Genomic DNA, 16324 nt, shown 5'->3' on the forward strand with positions numbered 1-16324 from the left:
TTGGTAATTTGAATATTCATTTACTTGGGTTAATTTTTTAAATGTTACTCTGTCTCAAAAGCATTTTAAATTGTACAAGGCTATCCTTCCTCCATTTGCACTGGTTGCTGTTTCAGCAACCTCCCGTTGTGCCTTGTCACCAGGACATCCAGAGGCTGGTCAGTGGACATACAACTGGTAGATGTTTCCAGGCTTTTTTCTGGCACAGTCCTGCAGTAGCATGAAAAGATACTTTTTTTATGAAGAAGCAGTACAATTTGACTCCTGACAGTTTTTGGGTCTTAATTTTCTTTTCATGTTTAGGGCAAAAGACATTTACAGTGGAAGAAGCTGTGGAAACCATTGGATTTGGGAGGTTCCATATCATGCTTTTCCTCATCATGGGCAGCACTGGGGTAGGTATCTGCAGCCATCTGTGCTGGCCAGAAAAAAGCTTCCATTCTAATTTTTCTCATTACCATGCAATAACAACCATAAGCACATACTGCTGCCAGCCCATTTTTTTTCCACACATACCTTCTCAAGCAGGATTTCTGCTATTTTTGTCTGGTGAAAGTAGATTTTGGCCCCATTGATATCAGACTTGTTTCAGGGCAAAGCTGAGCAGGTTGGCCCAAAGCACTGTGGTTGGACCCCTGTCCTGGGGTACTGTCAGGACATGTCTTCAGTTAGTTTCAGTTAGTGCCTGAAGGTTAGGTTCAGCTTCACAACGGCATTTTTCTTGTCATCCCCATGACACCCAAGTCCTGTGCAATCTGGATCAAAAAGCCTGGCATCTTCTCACTCCTGGCTACCTGAAAAATTTCCTAACTTCCATGGTCTTGTGTTAACTGTGTATCTGTTTTGAGAACCTGGGCAAAAGTCAGAGGCCAGGCTGGGGTAAAGATCTAAATGGGGGTCTATCCATGAAGACTGTTTCAGCTGAGGTGAAAAAGTCTGAAGCTGTATTGTAAACAGTCAGCTCATTCCTAACTGAAGCCAGTTGCTGGGGCAAACAGATAAGGGAGCAATGATGTTTTTAACCAAAAACAATTTTAAGAGTTCATGTTACAAACCTGAATCCACAGCTAGGTACCAAACCAAGCAGCTTGGTTTCCAGAGATAGTTGAAGATCTACTAACACAGCAGGGTAGTAGTCTTCTCTGCCAAGGATGTCTCTTTCCAAACTTCCTGGATGTACAGTGTACTGAACCTGCTTTCTAGGTGCATTTTTCTCTCCTCCTCTCCCTGTCACCAAGCTCCTCCAGGTCAGGCACAGGAGTCAGACCACTGTGGAGGCACCATGGCTTCACAGGACTGTTTTGACATGGTGGAACTGCCATGGCTGCAGGCCTTGTAGGACTGAGAAGCTTTTCCCAGTGGGCTTCTTGTGGTTTCCCTTCTTGCTAACGAATGTGCTTGTTCCCAAAGGTGGCTGAAGCCATGGAGATCATGCTGATAGCTGTTGTGTCCCCTCTCATCCGATGCGAGTGGCAGCTCCAAGACTGGCAAGTGGCTTTAGTGACAACAGTGAGTGACTCATGCTCCCTCCAGACAGGTCACAGTCATGGGCACCACCATGGGTTTTGGAAAGCAGACTTGCCAGTGAACCAAAGAAATTCCTAGGGCCTCCTTACAGGGACAAGAACAGTGCCTTTGACTGTAGAGATCAGAAATAAAGCTGATGAGAGCAGATGTCCGTGCTCAGATGGGCTGGAGGAAGTAATGCCAAAGCCAAAGCAAAATCCCACTTCCACATTCTTATTTTGAAAACCTTGCCATCCACCCCCAGCTTTGAGGGTTGCAGCAGTGAGTGCCCACACAAAAGAAGCCATCCCTGAAAGCCGCTCGCTTGTGGTTCTGGATGCCACAGTTCATCCTGCTGCCCTGAGAGCACACAGCTCACCCACAGCTTAAAGAGTAGAACTGCTCCATGTAGCTGGGAATGGGCCCTCCACAGCTGTGTTTCAATTCCTATCAGATGGTGTTTTTTGGCTACATGGTGTTCAGCATAGTGCTCGGGCTCCTGGCAGATAGGTACGGGCGCTGGAAGGTGAGTGACTGCCGGGGGCTGTGCATCCTTTTCCTATGCTCCACAGGAGCCATGCACCTGGCTGAGCCTCTGCTGACCCTAATTCTTGCCCTTTTGCAGATCCTGCTGCTGTCCTTCCTCTGGGCAGCCTATTTCTCCCTGCTGACCTCATTTGCCCCGTCCTACATCTGGTTTGTGTTCCTGCGGGCCATGGTAGGAGGCGGCGTGTCAGGCCATGCGCAAGGGTAAGGCTGTCCAAGCCACTGATACAACACCCTGGCCTTGCCCCGCTCCTCAAATACTCTGCAGAGCTGGCCTGGGGTGCTGTCATGTAGAACAGATGAGATATTAGAGGCTCTTAATCCCAGGGATAATTATTCAGTTTAATTCTTGGCTTCCATGTGGGCAGAGCAGGAGAAAGAGACCGAGATAAGAGGGCTCGGTGTCTTTCAAGGGTCAGGAAAGGGGAGGGGAACTTGGCTTCTTGCCAATAGCCTTTCAGAGGGTCAGTCCATAGGTTTTACAGGGTTACAGGGACATACAATTCTTAAAACATCTGGGTACAGGGTTACAACAAGCCACCTTCCCAGAGAAGATAATGGAGGGGCTGGAAGGAGAAAGGGAGCCAAATTCTTCCACACTGCCTTGGAACAAAAAGCCATTCTGTAATTCCACTAAATCCCAGTCAACTGACCTAATTTGCAGTTCCCAAGAACTCCTGAGACCTGGAATGGAGGGGGCAGCTTGTTTACATTAAACTGGTGACAGAGGAATTTTTAAGCACATATAAAAACAACCAGACAGGTAATGGATGAATAAATGCTGCTTCCACCTTGAAAAAAAAAAAAAAAGTCACAACAATTCTGCTTAAATAGAATGTTCCCACTAAGATCAAATTTTTGTCTTTTTGGTGCAGAAAGGAGGATTTGGGGAGGAAAATTAATTCGCAATATTAACAACCACTTCACTGGGGGCCTGGAAAAATAATTTTTTGGTTGACTCTCTTATGGAAACAAATGAAACATTTCAGCACCTTCCATGGTTCCTCAAAGCCTGGTTGCTGCCCGTAAAGGAAAGCCTCAAACTGAACAAACAGACATTCACCCGAAAGCCCTTTGCTGAAGGAAAGGACATGGGGGAGAGAGGTGCTGTTGGGAGGAGAAGGCACCTGCACCTGAGTCATGCATCTGCTGAGCTGCTGGCACTGCCTCCCTCACAGGAGGGCCCCCATTCCCTGGCCATGGAGGCTGCTCATGAGCCTCATGAGGATGGAAAGAAATTGAACATTTTCTAAAACACTTCACTGGCTGAGACAGAAGGAGACACTGAGGGTCTCTTCCCGCCTCTCTCTCTGTCTAGCTAAGGAAACACAATTCACACTGGGGACCTTGAGAGATGCCTGTGCCATGAGTCCCCTGCCCCAAGGGCAGTCCAACCATTTAGAAAGTGGAACAGAATTTTCTTTATTTCATGGGAAAACCCTGTTTACCAAAATTTTCACTTCTATGAACATTTCTATGCCTGTGCTGACACCTCAGTCACCCCACAAGACCTTCCCATAGGTGTCCTGATGTATAGACTGCAGTGTTTATTTGCTTGTATCCCACAGCTGTGGGCTGGAAAGGATTTGTGCCTTCTGCATGTAATTTGGTGCTGGAGTGGGATGCATATCGGACATGGATTCCATGTCTCTGGGTGCTAAAGGTGGAAGAACATTCTATGAGTTGAGCTGAACTGCTACTTGATTTGTATGGAAATTCTCATTGCAACTGTATTTCTGCTTTTTCTTTCCTTTTTTTGCTAGACTCATCATAAAAACGGAATTTTTGCCCACCAAATATCGGGGATACATGTTGCCCTTATCTCAGGTAAAAGTGAGCACATCATTGTTTCTTCTAGCTCTGAGTCCCAGGAGATTAGTCCCAGTGCAGTTTGGAAGCCAGGTCTCCAGCACATCAGCACCTCTCCCAGACTAATCACACTTGTTTGAGTCTGAGCGAGTGTCCACTGCCTTCTGTGCCTCAGAGTGTGACATCTGTGTTGTTAAAGATATACACAGGAGAAAGGCAATATCTTCTTAAATGATTTGATGCCCCAAACATTATAGAGGGACTTTGAGTGATCGCTGACACCCAGCCTCTTGCTTGTCCTATTGACAATGGGGCTACCTGGTCTAATGGGGCCAGCATTGACGGACTGGAAAGCACTGGAGCTAGTGGCATTCCCAGCCCAGTGGTTTATGCAGTGACACTCTGGTGAGGTCCTAATCTGCTCCTCTCCCTGCTTAGGTTCTGCCAGAGGCTTTGCACAGAACAGAGTTAGCACAGATAGTCCCAAATTTGGCCTGGCACGTGCTGGGAAGGTTGTGCCCACTTGCTGGGCCATTGCTTACTGCAGACTTCTGCAGTGGGTAGTTGCTGCACGTGCAGATGATCGGTGGTGACACCTCTGAGTGCACAAATTCATCCCACTGCTGAACCAAACTCTTCATGTCAGGGATAATTTGCTTTTCACTGCAGCCTCATTGATCCCAGGGACATTATCGAAGTGTCGTCAGGAATACAAAGATTTATGGAAGAACAATCTTGTATTTCTCCCCAGAAATTTGTTATTTCTGCCCACAAGCTATTCCTGAACTTGCTGCAGCTTTTGTGATTTGTGTTGTCTGAGGTCCCCTGGGTGTTCCCCTGGAAAGGGATGTGTCTCCTAATGTCAACAAGTGAACTTCTGAAAGGAATGTACTTGCAGATCAGAGGCCAGATTTTTCTGTTGGTATAGCTTGGCATTGAGTCTACTGGAGAGCCACCAACTTGAAAAAGTGGAAATCTGGCCTGGTTTTGCCTTCTAAGCTTGTAAATTTACTGCTTCCCTGAAGAGACCTAAACAACAGGAAAATTCATGAGCATGAGCATTCACAGACAAGTGACTGGAAGGACAAAAGCAGTGGCTTTAATTGTATCCACAGCAAATTATTGGTTTTTACCTGGAGCTAATTAAGACTACCTTCACTGTCACTCCCCAAACTCTTGTCTTCCCCTCTTTCCTCCCACCCAAACCCAGCTTCTCAGCCAGCCATGGGATGGCTCAGTTGAACCTCAGCATTCTCTAGCACAGTTCCCCATCTATCCACAGAAGCAGACCAGAAAGGGAAGAAAATAAATCATTGCCACGTGCTCATGTTCTAATCCCTTTCTTTCCCTTGGAAAGGTGTTTTGGTTGCTAGGATCCTTGTTAATCATTGGCCTGGCATCAGTGGTGAACCCAACCATTGGCTGGCGGTGGTTGATCAGAATTGCCTCCATCCCTGGCATACTTCTCATCCTGGTGTTCAAGGTAGGAACATCTCCACTCCCTGCTGTACTGCCACTGGCCTGATGTCTCCCCAGGCACCATTTCCCTCCATCCCCTTCATCCTAGAGGGCTCTTCTTGTGCCCTCCTTTCTCCCCTCCAATCCTCTCACACAGTGGCTAGGTAAGGTCCTGAAGTCCTAGTGGCTCTGCTGACCAACTGCTGGGGCGATACTGCCTTGCTGATGATGGCCTGGCTTTACTGATCTGCTGTAGCCCTTCAGCAGCCCAGGTTCCAGTGTCCAGGCTGCCAGCAGTACCCAGGGGTTGTGGTGATGGGCCACACACCAAGAGGAAGTCAGGCTAGATAGTGACTAAAATGACAAATAATACTTTCAGTCTAATGCTGGGCATAGCACACACTCTTCAGTCTTTGCATTTCCTAGGGCTGAGGAAAGAATCCTCAGTAAAGTGTTCACAGAGTGCCAGGGTAAACCACAGCTTCCTCAAGTTTCCTTCTGCTTCAGAAAAATCAGCCTTGGACTTGAGAACCATGTGATTTGTGGAGGGTGACGTGGAAAATCCCTGCTTATGGGCACTGCAGTGCTGAGCTGAGGCTGGTGGAGCCTATGCAGATGTAAAAGCTCTTCCTGCAGCTGAGTGAATGCACAAATCCATCTGGGGTGCTAACTGGGCATGCAAAAGATGGCTCTGAGTGTAAATTCGTATAACCTGGATGTTTCTCTGATTATTTTTGCCAGAAAAAATGGATAGCAAAAGTTTGTCATTCAGGGGGAAAAAGACGGAGTTAGTATACATACCTTTAAAAAAGGAGCCTTTAATTCATATTTGAGTGAAACAGATGTAGTTGTTTATAATTTAATAGAGCCATCATTTAATTTAAAAAGTATTTTATTTTGGAAAGAGCACCAAATGCTAGTGATGAGTTACATTTCAACTACTTCTTCCATTTTATTAAAATGGACTTGTTCCTTCCAAGACTTTTGCTTGAGCAAGTAATATGTGCCTCATCTCATTTTAGAATGTAAATTAATTCAGGATTGGTTTTGTTAAACCTGTGTCTTTGGCTTTCAACTTTCCTAAGGACTCAGTGGCAGACCCCTGGGAGCTGGACCAAAAAATGGGTTTGTTGGTCAGGGTGAGACCCCAGCATGAGGGAGTGGGGCACAGGGGGTACCCCAGGGCATGGCTGGGCAGAAGGACAGACAAAAGGCTGCTCCAGCTCATGGAGTGCCCTGTGCCAACCTGAGCAGGCTCCTGGGTGTGAAGCTGGGAGTAGGACAAGAGAGGTGCAGAAAGGCTTCCTGCTCTGCTTTCAGTTCATCCCGGAGTCAGCACGGTACAACGTGTCCACGGGAAACACGGGGGCTGCGCTGGCCACGCTGCAGAGGATAGCCAGGATGAACAGGGCAGCCATGCCAGAGGGGCAGCTGAGGGAGCCTGCCAAGGTAAGTCCAGGCTGTCCAGCCCATCCATCCCAGGCAGGGCTGCTGGCATCTGGGCTTCAGGGGGGAGCGGGACTGCCAGCCACATCTTGCTCTGCCCCTCTTGTCCTCTTGTCCTCCATGCCTGGCTCTTCCAAACAACAGCTGAAAGTGATGATGAAGTTGTCTGTAATCTTCAAAATGGAATGGAGTTTTCTGCTTTTTTTTTTTTTGTTTGTTTGTTTGTTTTGGGTTTTTTTCCTCTTCAGGAAAATACTGAGCTAAGAAAATATTTGCTTCTTTTACCAAAAAAAGAGCTCCTGGCAAAGTGTGTTGTTCCTTATTAGCCACCCATCCTGCCGGGGTTTTCCCTCTGCCATGCAATCTAGGAACTTCCCTTGGGTGTCTCTCAGGGCTGTGACTGGGCAGACTGCAAGGATCCCTGCCATGAGGTCAGCCCAGTGCTCCCCTGGTCTGGCTTGTCCCCTGTGTCCCAGGACCCCAGATCCCTGAGTGTGGAGACACAGACTAGCAGAAGAGGGTCAAAGCAGGAGAGACAATTTCACAGATACCACCACCTGTACCTGTAAGCAGCTGAACAGCTCAGGAGTGGATTGCTGCTGGACTTAAACACCCAAAAACATGAGTGGGTGCTGCAGGGGAGGGGCAGTCTCCCCCAGACTTCTCCCCCTGTCACCCAATCTGGGCCCGGCTGACTGGTGGGTGGGAGGACTTAGGTGGCTCCTTTGACCCCCAAGACAGGAAGATTAGACAAATCCATTGTTCAGGGCCTCAGAATTACCCAATTCTTTTAAATCCCTTTCCTGGACCTTTTTCCTGCATATTCAATCCCACAGGCACCAAGTATTGTCCTCAGCAATTCATGCAAGATGATGCTATTGTATTGGAATTAGTTAGGATTAAAGCTTTCTTGTAATTTAATTGAATTTATGTAATGGATCACATTGGATGTGGGAGGGGGTTTTGTTAGTTTTGCCCTCTCTCAGCCTCAACCAATGATGAGGAAAATAAAAATAAAGTCAATCCACACCATCCCTGTGAACTTGTCTCCCCTCAGCGGTGAGATCCTGGGGAGCAGGCAGCAAGCAGGGCCCACAGTGCCTGCCAGTCTCTGCTCACTTCAGGTCTCCCAGGAAGATGTATGTGTCCAAAAGCTTGCTTCACAGGCAGAGCAGCATGTGGGGCAGTGGGAGCTGACAGAAGCCCCAGCAATGCTGGTCCCCCAAGAGCAACCAGGGTCCCCTCTGGAATCGTCATGGTCACAATGGGACCAGACTGCTTGGATCTGGGGGGTTCTTTGGGGCTAGGAGAGCTCAGGATGCCTCTCCTCCATCCTTTGCAGAGCAGCTTCCTGGGGATATCTTTTGGGATGCGGGGCTTTGCTCTCTGAAGGTTTGGTGGGGGCTGTTGCATCATCTGTGATCATCTGTGTCACAAGCAGCCTGGGGACACACAAGGGCCCAGCATGCCAACTGCTCCCCCAGAACACTTGCTCCTTTATAGAAGGTTCTATTTCTATTGTATGATTTTCAGGAAAGAAGAGGAAGATTCAAGGACCTCATCCACCCCAAATACCTCAGAACCACTTTGCAGATATGGATCATATGGTAAATATTTTTTTTCTCTTGCTTACCAGCTCATTCTCTTGGTTCACAGTGTGCAGGGAGCAGAAGCCTTGCACAGACTCTGCCTTTAACAGGACACCACTCTGCCTGTGATGGTGGCTGCAGCAGGAGGGACATGGATCACCATGGGTTTGTCCTGTTTCAGACCACACCTCAGACACCCTGACTAGTTGCTGTTAACTCAGGCAGAAAAGGGCTGGACTTCCAGGATGGGGCTATTGAGTCCTTCCTCAGGACAATGAGGCTTCTAGGAGCCAGGGGAGAGCCACAGAGCAGAGCCCACACCTGATTGCAGAGGGACCAGCCATGTGCCTGTGGCTCTTTTTCCCTGCTCAGAGTAAACTTGCTCTCCCCAAGGATGGCTGAAGCACCAGTGAGACAGAGCTCTGACAGAAACACTTTCACCATTACCAGTGCTACTCGCTGGCTGAAATTAAGATTGAGGAGACAGGTTTCATATGCAGTGTTCCCAGTAGCTGTATGCAAGGGTAACTAATACATGTTTCATTGACTTTGTTGTCTGGAATGGAAATGTATAAATGTTAGGTCTGTGGGAATCCATTGACCCAAAATGTTACGAAGTCAGGCCTTGAATTTTTTATGGTGTTTTTTCCCCCTTGATTGCTATGAATGTTATGAAATATCTTTTTGGGTTTTTTTAATCTTTCTTTGTCTCCTAGTCATCCCAGGAGTTCCTGGCATGTTCTCAGGTCTGCATTCCCTGCATTCACTAGCATTCCTGGCCTTCCTTTCTGCTGCTCATTTCTGAAACTGCCAGGGGGGAGAAAAATGTGAAAATTACTTTTCAGCCTGCTTGTGATGAGTTGTATTCTGAATTACTTGATAATGACAAAGCAAGGCTGCCATCACCAATGCTGTGTTTTTGACAGTCAGCCAGGGTGCAGTGTGAGCCTCTCCAGCCAGTTAGTGAAAATTTCTCTTGAAAATCCCTGGGTAGAAAGGATAAGGATATTCACACTCCTCCCCTGATCCAGTGTGGGGTCCCTCCCGTGGGAAACAGTCCTCCATTAATTGCTCCAACGTGGGTCTTTCCCACGGACTGCAGTACTTTATGAGCTGCTCCAGTGTGGGTTCTCCCAGGGGGTCACAAGTCCTGCCAACAAACTTGCTCCAGCATAGGTTCCTGTCTCCACAGACCCACAGGTCCTGTCAGGAACCTGCACCAGCATGGACTTCTCATGGGGTCACTGCCTCCTTCAGGCATCCACCTGTTTTGGCATGAGAGCCTCCAGAGGCTGCAGGTGGATCTCTGCTCCACTGTGGACCTTCATGGGCTGCAGGGGCACAGCTGCCTCACCATGGTCTGCACCCTGGGATACAGGGGAATCTCTGTTCTGGAACCTGGAGCACCTCCTGCCTTTCATTCTTTACTGACCTGGGTGTTTGCAGAGAAATTTCTCACGCATATTCTCACTTCTTTCTCTGGCTGCTGTTGCTCTTGCACAGTTTTTTCCAGTTCTAACAAATATTATCCCCTAGGTAGTGCCAGTATTGCTGATGGCCTAAGCCTTGGTCAGCAGCAGGAGTTGGCTGGCATCGTCTCTGTCAGGCATGGAGGAAGCTTCCAGAAGCTTCCTATAGAGGCCACGCCTGTAATCCCCACTCACTGCCAAAACCTGGCCATGCAAACCCAATACAGAGCTGAACTATGAGCTGGGGTGAAGTTTACTGAGAAAGAGCAGTGCCTGGACATAGGTAGGAGGGGAGTGCCAGGGACAGGTGAACGCCCCAGCCACCTCTCTGCTCAGGCTAAGGGGTTCCATCATGCAGAGCTGGTACAAGCAGCAGCAGAGACTCCAGGGCACCCAAAACCTGCTGCATTTTAGTTTCCTCCCCCTCCCCATCACAGCTGCACCTCACTGCAGCATTTCTCCCCACAGGCTTGGCATAGCTTTCGCTTACTATGGTGTCATCTTGGCCAGCGCTGAGTTGCTGGAGCGGGACCTTGTCTGTGGCTCTGCAGCCCCACCGCTGCAGGACTCCAGCGATGACTCTGAGGAGAACCACAGCCCCTGCCACTGCCACTTGTTTGGGCCCGCTGCCTACCAGACCATGATCATCAGCACAGTCGGGGAGATCGCACGTAACCTCTTCCCCATCCTTGCCCTGCCATTGCCCTCTCATGATGCTCACTGTGAAGGCTTGAGCTGTGCATGCGCTTGGTGACAGGGGCTGACATGAACTGGGCACTGCTGGCAGCTTCTGGGCTATAAGCCATGGTGCTGCGGCTCCTGGCTCAGCAGGGCAGTCAATGAGGCACACCTCAGGCCCTGGTGCTTGGCTGGGTTGAGGTCAGAGGGAGCAAAACCACCCACGCCTGTGCCGCTCTCCCAAATGTGCCTTCCTTGCATGGCTCAGGACTGTCATTGGTGTCCTGCCTCAGCACAGGCAGTTTCAGGGAAGCACAGGCTTCATCATCTGAAGAGAAAAGTGAAAAACAAAAAGATCACAAGCTTTGGGTGCAGGAAGATAAGGTTCATCCATATTACAGGATGTTTGGTAGGCACTGGGAATGCAGACAGGTATCTTTGAGTCACACTGTGTAAAGTCTGTTAAGACAGACAATTATTGCAGTTAGATTGTCAAATGTTTTATGATTTCCCTTTTTATTTCCAGTAAATCCTGTCAACATTCTCAGCATCAATCTCCTTGGAAGACGTCTAAGCCTTTGTATCACCATGGGATGTACAGCTCTGTTCTTTCTCCTCCTTAATATCTGCACCTCAAGGTACTCTGGCTCAGACTATGGGTCTTGTTCGAGCATATGCAATGCCTCTAGTATTCTCATGTCACCAGTCTGTCAGGCCAGTAATTCTTGTAGGTCTGAGAAAAGCCTCTGACTGGCTCTCCTTTTCCTGGGAAAGCTGTGGCAGCAGATTCTGTGGTGCAGTGGTGTGCAGAGGGATTCACTTGTATTACTGAGCCCACATGGTTTTCCCTAAGCATCCAACACACTGCTTTCTAGCACAGTCCAGAAAACGAAAAAACATGTGTGAACATGCACCAGAAAGAAGTTTTATTTTTCATTAACTTTTTCCCCTTCCATCCTTTCTTTCTTTGTTTCTGGCATCTCTGCTGATGCTGCTCAGTGGCATTAACTCTGCTCCACATGGCTTTCTCTCCAGTGCAGGCATGGTTGGCTTTCTCTTCATGCTGCGTGCCTTGGTTTCGGCCAACTTCAACACCATCTACATTTATACGGCAGAGGTGGGTTCTCCTTGAGGTATGTGAGCTGCTTGGAGTCTTCAAATACCATTTGTGTATACCCAGGAATGCTACCTGCTCATTTAGGACCTAGTTAAGAGTCACTTTCCTTGAACTCTGTGTCTCTGGCATCTTGTTTTCATATTCAAGATTAGAGAAGGAATCAGAAAACCAGCTTGAAAATGACAAGAATAGATGGAAGAGGAGTGCCCTACTAAGCCAGCTGTAACTCAGCTCCTATAAAACACTATTTTTGAGGATGTTGGGTACCACTGTCTTTCAAAACCCACAATCTTTCCCCTATCTAACCCCCACAGAGAGTAAACAGACTACCACTAAAAGGAACATTTTCCAACACTTAAGGGGCTGTATGAGCTAGTATATGGGGTTATAGATATGATTCTTTTCACTTAATGGAAATGATTGTCTATGTTCTGTCCGCAAAAAGTTTTAATCCTTTATAGAGCTTTTGTTTCATACAGCGTTGGAGCCATGAGTTCTGCAAGTTAAGTACAAATTGTTGGGGTTTTTCGTTGTTCTTTTTAAAAAAAACAATTGTATAGAGTGAAATGGATTTCCTTGTTAATTGACTAAAATGATCCAAAGCAAACAGAAGTAGCTCCCTTGCACTTTTAATAGTGCTCTGTAATATTTAAACTTGCACCTGTCTTTAATATCACAATTTTAGTAGTTTTGAATAAGCTGCTGTTGATGTAAAGACCGCTGTTTTAACACCCATACCATAAATCAATTCTGCTCACAATTTAATCCATGATCAAAATCTTTCGAGCCAAGTGCCTGGACTCTTCTTGAATTAACTGACTCAATTTTCTCGGTCCAGTAAAGTATTTAAACAAAGGCTTATATGACTATACTTGCTAAAATCTGCTGATATTAAGAGGACTTAAAGATCAGTAAAATTCATATTTAAGTGTTTAATTGACATAAGTGCTTGGGAGGTGTGAAAAATAAACTAGACAAAGAACATTATTCTAAGCCTGGATATTTCTTACTGGGATCTGTTTTTCTTCCTTCCAAACAAAGGTACTGTTGATAAAAATGAATAGGCAGACTTGGACACTGCAGACAATATTTTTTCTTCCTGCTTTCCAGATACAGGGCCCAGCAGTATAAACAGAATTTTTCCTTTAGCAACCAACCTAATAGCCGTGATTTTGATCATAGAGCCAGGAGATAAAGTGGTCGTAATGGTGCCAAACAGATGCTAAACAAAGGGGGATCACATCCAGCTTTGATTTGCCCTAAAACTTTACTTGGGGAAAAAAAATGATAGATTTGTAATGGCTCAAATGAGGCCCAAGGCAGCTTTCATTTCTTTTCCTATCTTACCCCACTAGCTGCCCTTGGTAACACAATGGATCTCTCTGATAATTTTTTTTCAAAAGACAAAGAAGAGTACAGGTATTGTGGATTGCTGTTGCACTAATCCAATTTCTTTCTGGCCTGTTTTAGGTTTATCCCACCACAATGCGAGCACTGGGGATGGGGACAAGTGGGTCATTGTGCCGAGTGGGAGCAATGGTGGCTCCATTTATATCACAAGTAAGAGCATGCTTGATAATGTTGGTCAACATTGTGCTGAACACTGCCATCAAATACAGAGAGATGTCCCTGAAATTCACCCAAAAAAAAAAAAAAGGAGGATGTAATCAATTCCCTCCCAACTCCGCATACCAAGAAGCTGGGTGGTTTTTGCCAGATGTTGCTTTGAGTAACTCTCCTCACAGACTTCAGCTCACTGGTATTTGATACTTTGAAAGCTCTTAAGGTTCACAAGATACTGGTTTTTATCTATTGTGGAGTCTCTCTGTTATTTGTGACCCTTTGTCCACTCTTAATTGCCAATGAAGTGCCAGCCCCCCACACCAGCAAGCTCCTGTTTGATGCTCTTTGTCCTGTAGGTTCTTATGAGCGCTTCCTTCGTGGGGGCCCTGTGTCTCTTCTCCTCTGTGTGCATCATCTGTGCCATCTCTGCAGTCACACTGCCCATCGAGACCAAGGGCAGGGCCCTGCAGGTGGGTACCTCCACTCCAGGAGCTCCTGGGAAGCTCAAGGCTCTTAGGGACTGCTAGGGGATGATGCAGCCAGAACCCAACTCTCCTGAGGTTTCACAAGCCTGATAGGCACTCACAGGGATGTGCTGCTGCAGCACCTTCAAGCGCTGTTGTCCCGGTTGCCCAAAACTTGTTTCTCGTGAAAGAACGAGCCAAGCTGCCAACCCCAGCCACCTCATTGAAGTGTGTGGGTTTTAGCTTGTGCAAGCCCCTCTTTATATCTCTCTCCAATCCTGACTGGAAGATGCAGGTACATGCTCTGCTCTGCCTGTCCTGCAAGGAGAGAGGACCACAGATGCACAGAGTACCTAAACTACCAAAGTAATTTTGTAAAAAATTCAAGGCAAGAGTCCCCCACCTTCATCAGTCCACCAGCTAAGCACTTGTGGTCAGTGTTTTCTATAAAATAATCAGCCAAAATACTAAGCCCAAAGATTCAAGGGGAAAGTTTAAATTTAGCAGTGTCCCATGTGTAAATCACACAGTTTAATTAGAGGAGGTGGTGAGCAGCCCTGTGATTCCAAGAAATTCATTTATACCAGCAAGGAGATTTTCATGGCACGCAGCAGCATGGTCACACCACTCTGCACTCTGACCAGTGTAGACTACAAGGCCAGAGGCTAAGAACAATCCACATTCTTTAGCAGCCTAGAGCATGGCAGATGTTTGATCAAACCAGTTTATGCAGGCTTCCAAACTAGACTTCAGAAAACCCAATCCTACAAACACAGGGATTGCTTGCCAGAAGTGAGACCTTTTGGATATAGCCAAATACATTATTCTCCACTGTATCCATTTCTGTTGGGTTTTGTGTGCATTTTATTAATTTTATGTATTCTTTTTTTCTTACCCCCTTTTTAGCAAGTAAAATGAGAGCGAATATTTGATGTTGGATTGGGTAGGAAAGAAAAATAAACCCCCTGGAATCGGTCACTTCCCGTGAGCTGCATTTGATGTTGATTGCTTCTTCATACTGTTTCCATTATTAAAAAAGTGCAACTGAACCGTGTAAGAGCCATGATTTATATAGACAAATGGTAAATTTCTCAAGGACCTTTCCCTTCTTATGATTCAATAAACAGATGTTTTCTACCCTTGCTATGAAGTGAGATGAAGACTCTTTACTTCTAGTGCTATCAGTAGTGACACTGCATACATGATATTAAAAAAAAATAGGAACATCTCTAGGTGAATTGAGATAAAGGGGAAAAAAATACATAAAGTAGATACAGTCTCTGCCATAGCAGCTTGAAAAGATACAGTATTTTCCTCAACTTTTTGTGCAAATACCATCTGCATGGAAGTAGTAAGATTTGGCTCTCAAACCACACTACAGTGATGATTTCTGATCGTTGTTGGGGTGATATTTAAGACCACAAAATTAAACGTGACTCAGATTTTTTTCTTATGGATTATTTAAAGAGGGAGAGTTCCAAGCAGTTTCCAGTAGACAGGTAAGTAACTGGACACAAAGTGCAGTCTCCTCAGAGTTTTCCACCTGAAGAATAACTTAGATGTGAAGTTGGATTTTTAAGACTTCAAGTGTTGTGGTGGCAGCACCTCTTTATTTTTTCAATTCTCTGCTACAGTAGTATGCACTGATCACACCTATGTTGCTAGAATGTTCTCTCTCACCATTTTATTCTGCTCCTTAACTTCTCTTTACTGTTTTCTGTTATTCTGGGATAGTATCACTTACAAGCAACTCTCTTCCAGTAGTAAAAACCCAAACCAAACCAAACAACAACAGGAATATAAAAAAGCAAGCAAGCAAACAAAAAAGACTCTGGGCACCCTAAAAATCATGAACAAAAGTTATGTCAAAGGCCTGCTGCAACCACAACTGAGTATTTTTTGGGAGTATCCACTATATTTTAGTGTGCAGTGCCACCCTATGTCAAAGACAGGTAGGCAGGGTCTCAGTGGGTGAGAGGGAAAACTAGGTTTTTTCCTCATGACACACGTACACAGCAGAGAGGCACAGAGTCACTTCAATGCTCTATGCACAGCACCACATCAGGGCCTGATTCTGTTAGTCTGACTGTCAATTTAGTCTTGCTGGAAAAGTGCTCTAAATTTAAGTACACCACTTGCTGAAGGCTCTGCTTGATACAACAAAAAGTCTGCAAAATCAGCTCACAGAATTAGGAAACATTTGGTAAATTTTAAACGGAATTTTTAAAATCAAAATCTTTCATATCTAAAAAGTGCTTTCAAATCATGGAAAGGTCTTCATTATCTATTTATCCTTTAAAAAAGAGGGGACCTTCCATCCAGAGCCGGTCCTGACCATTTCTGAAAGGTCGGTGAGTGGATGACGGGGAATAGATGGACTCACAACTCAGCTGGAAAATGTTTTCCACAGGTCCTGGAGGTTGATTTGGCAGGTGGTCCTGCAGGATTTCTCCCAGAACAAAGCTGCCAGCAACTACAACTCTGCCTGCCTTTGGAACCCAAAATGCCACCTCTGAGCTGACTCCAAAGACACTGGAGGAATAAGATTTTGCTTATTGGTCACCAACCATTATAGCCTCCAGTCGCACGGGCCAACACTGGGGTCTGACTTGTAAAATCACGAATGTCGCAGGATTTCTCCCAAACCAAAGCTGCCATCAGCCAAGACTCTGGCTGCTC

At 46.3% G+C, this 16324-nt stretch overlaps 1 protein-coding gene across 1 annotated transcript; it reads left to right on the top strand.

Moving 5' to 3' along the window:
- Nucleotides 1-1960: 1960 nt before the first annotated feature.
- Nucleotides 1961-14612, top strand: SVOPL (SVOP like). Its single transcript, XM_033058861.1, has 12 exons — nucleotides 1961-2032; nucleotides 2132-2256; nucleotides 3816-3879; nucleotides 5219-5344; nucleotides 6640-6768; nucleotides 8299-8372; nucleotides 10292-10494; nucleotides 11028-11139; nucleotides 11537-11618; nucleotides 13089-13178; nucleotides 13538-13651; nucleotides 14552-14612. The coding sequence occupies exons 1-12, from the start codon at nucleotides 1961-1963 to the stop codon at nucleotides 14561-14563; spliced, it is 1203 nt and encodes a 400-aa protein (XP_032914752.1). The 3' UTR covers nucleotides 14564-14612.
- Nucleotides 14613-16324: the final 1712 nt, after the last annotated feature.

This window comes from Catharus ustulatus, chromosome 4 (genome assembly GCF_009819885.2).
Source record: "Catharus ustulatus isolate bCatUst1 chromosome 4, bCatUst1.pri.v2, whole genome shotgun sequence".
In the NCBI taxonomy this organism is placed as follows: domain Eukaryota; kingdom Metazoa; phylum Chordata; class Aves; order Passeriformes; family Turdidae; genus Catharus; species Catharus ustulatus.

What these genes read in the sequence shown, in the direction of transcription:
- SVOPL (XM_033058861.1), top strand. Translation starts at nt 1,961, where the DNA reads ATGGTGTTTTTTGGCTACATGGTGTTCAGCATAGTGCTCGGGCTCCTG. An exon ending in GTGTCAGGCCATGCGCAAGG is followed by an intron (nt 2,257 to 3,815) that starts GTAAGGCTGTCC and finishes TTTTTTTGCTAG; the next exon opens with ACTCATCATAAAAACGGAAT. An exon ending in AGCTGAGGGAGCCTGCCAAG is followed by an intron (nt 6,769 to 8,298) that starts GTAAGTCCAGGC and finishes TATGATTTTCAG; the next exon opens with GAAAGAAGAGGAAGATTCAA.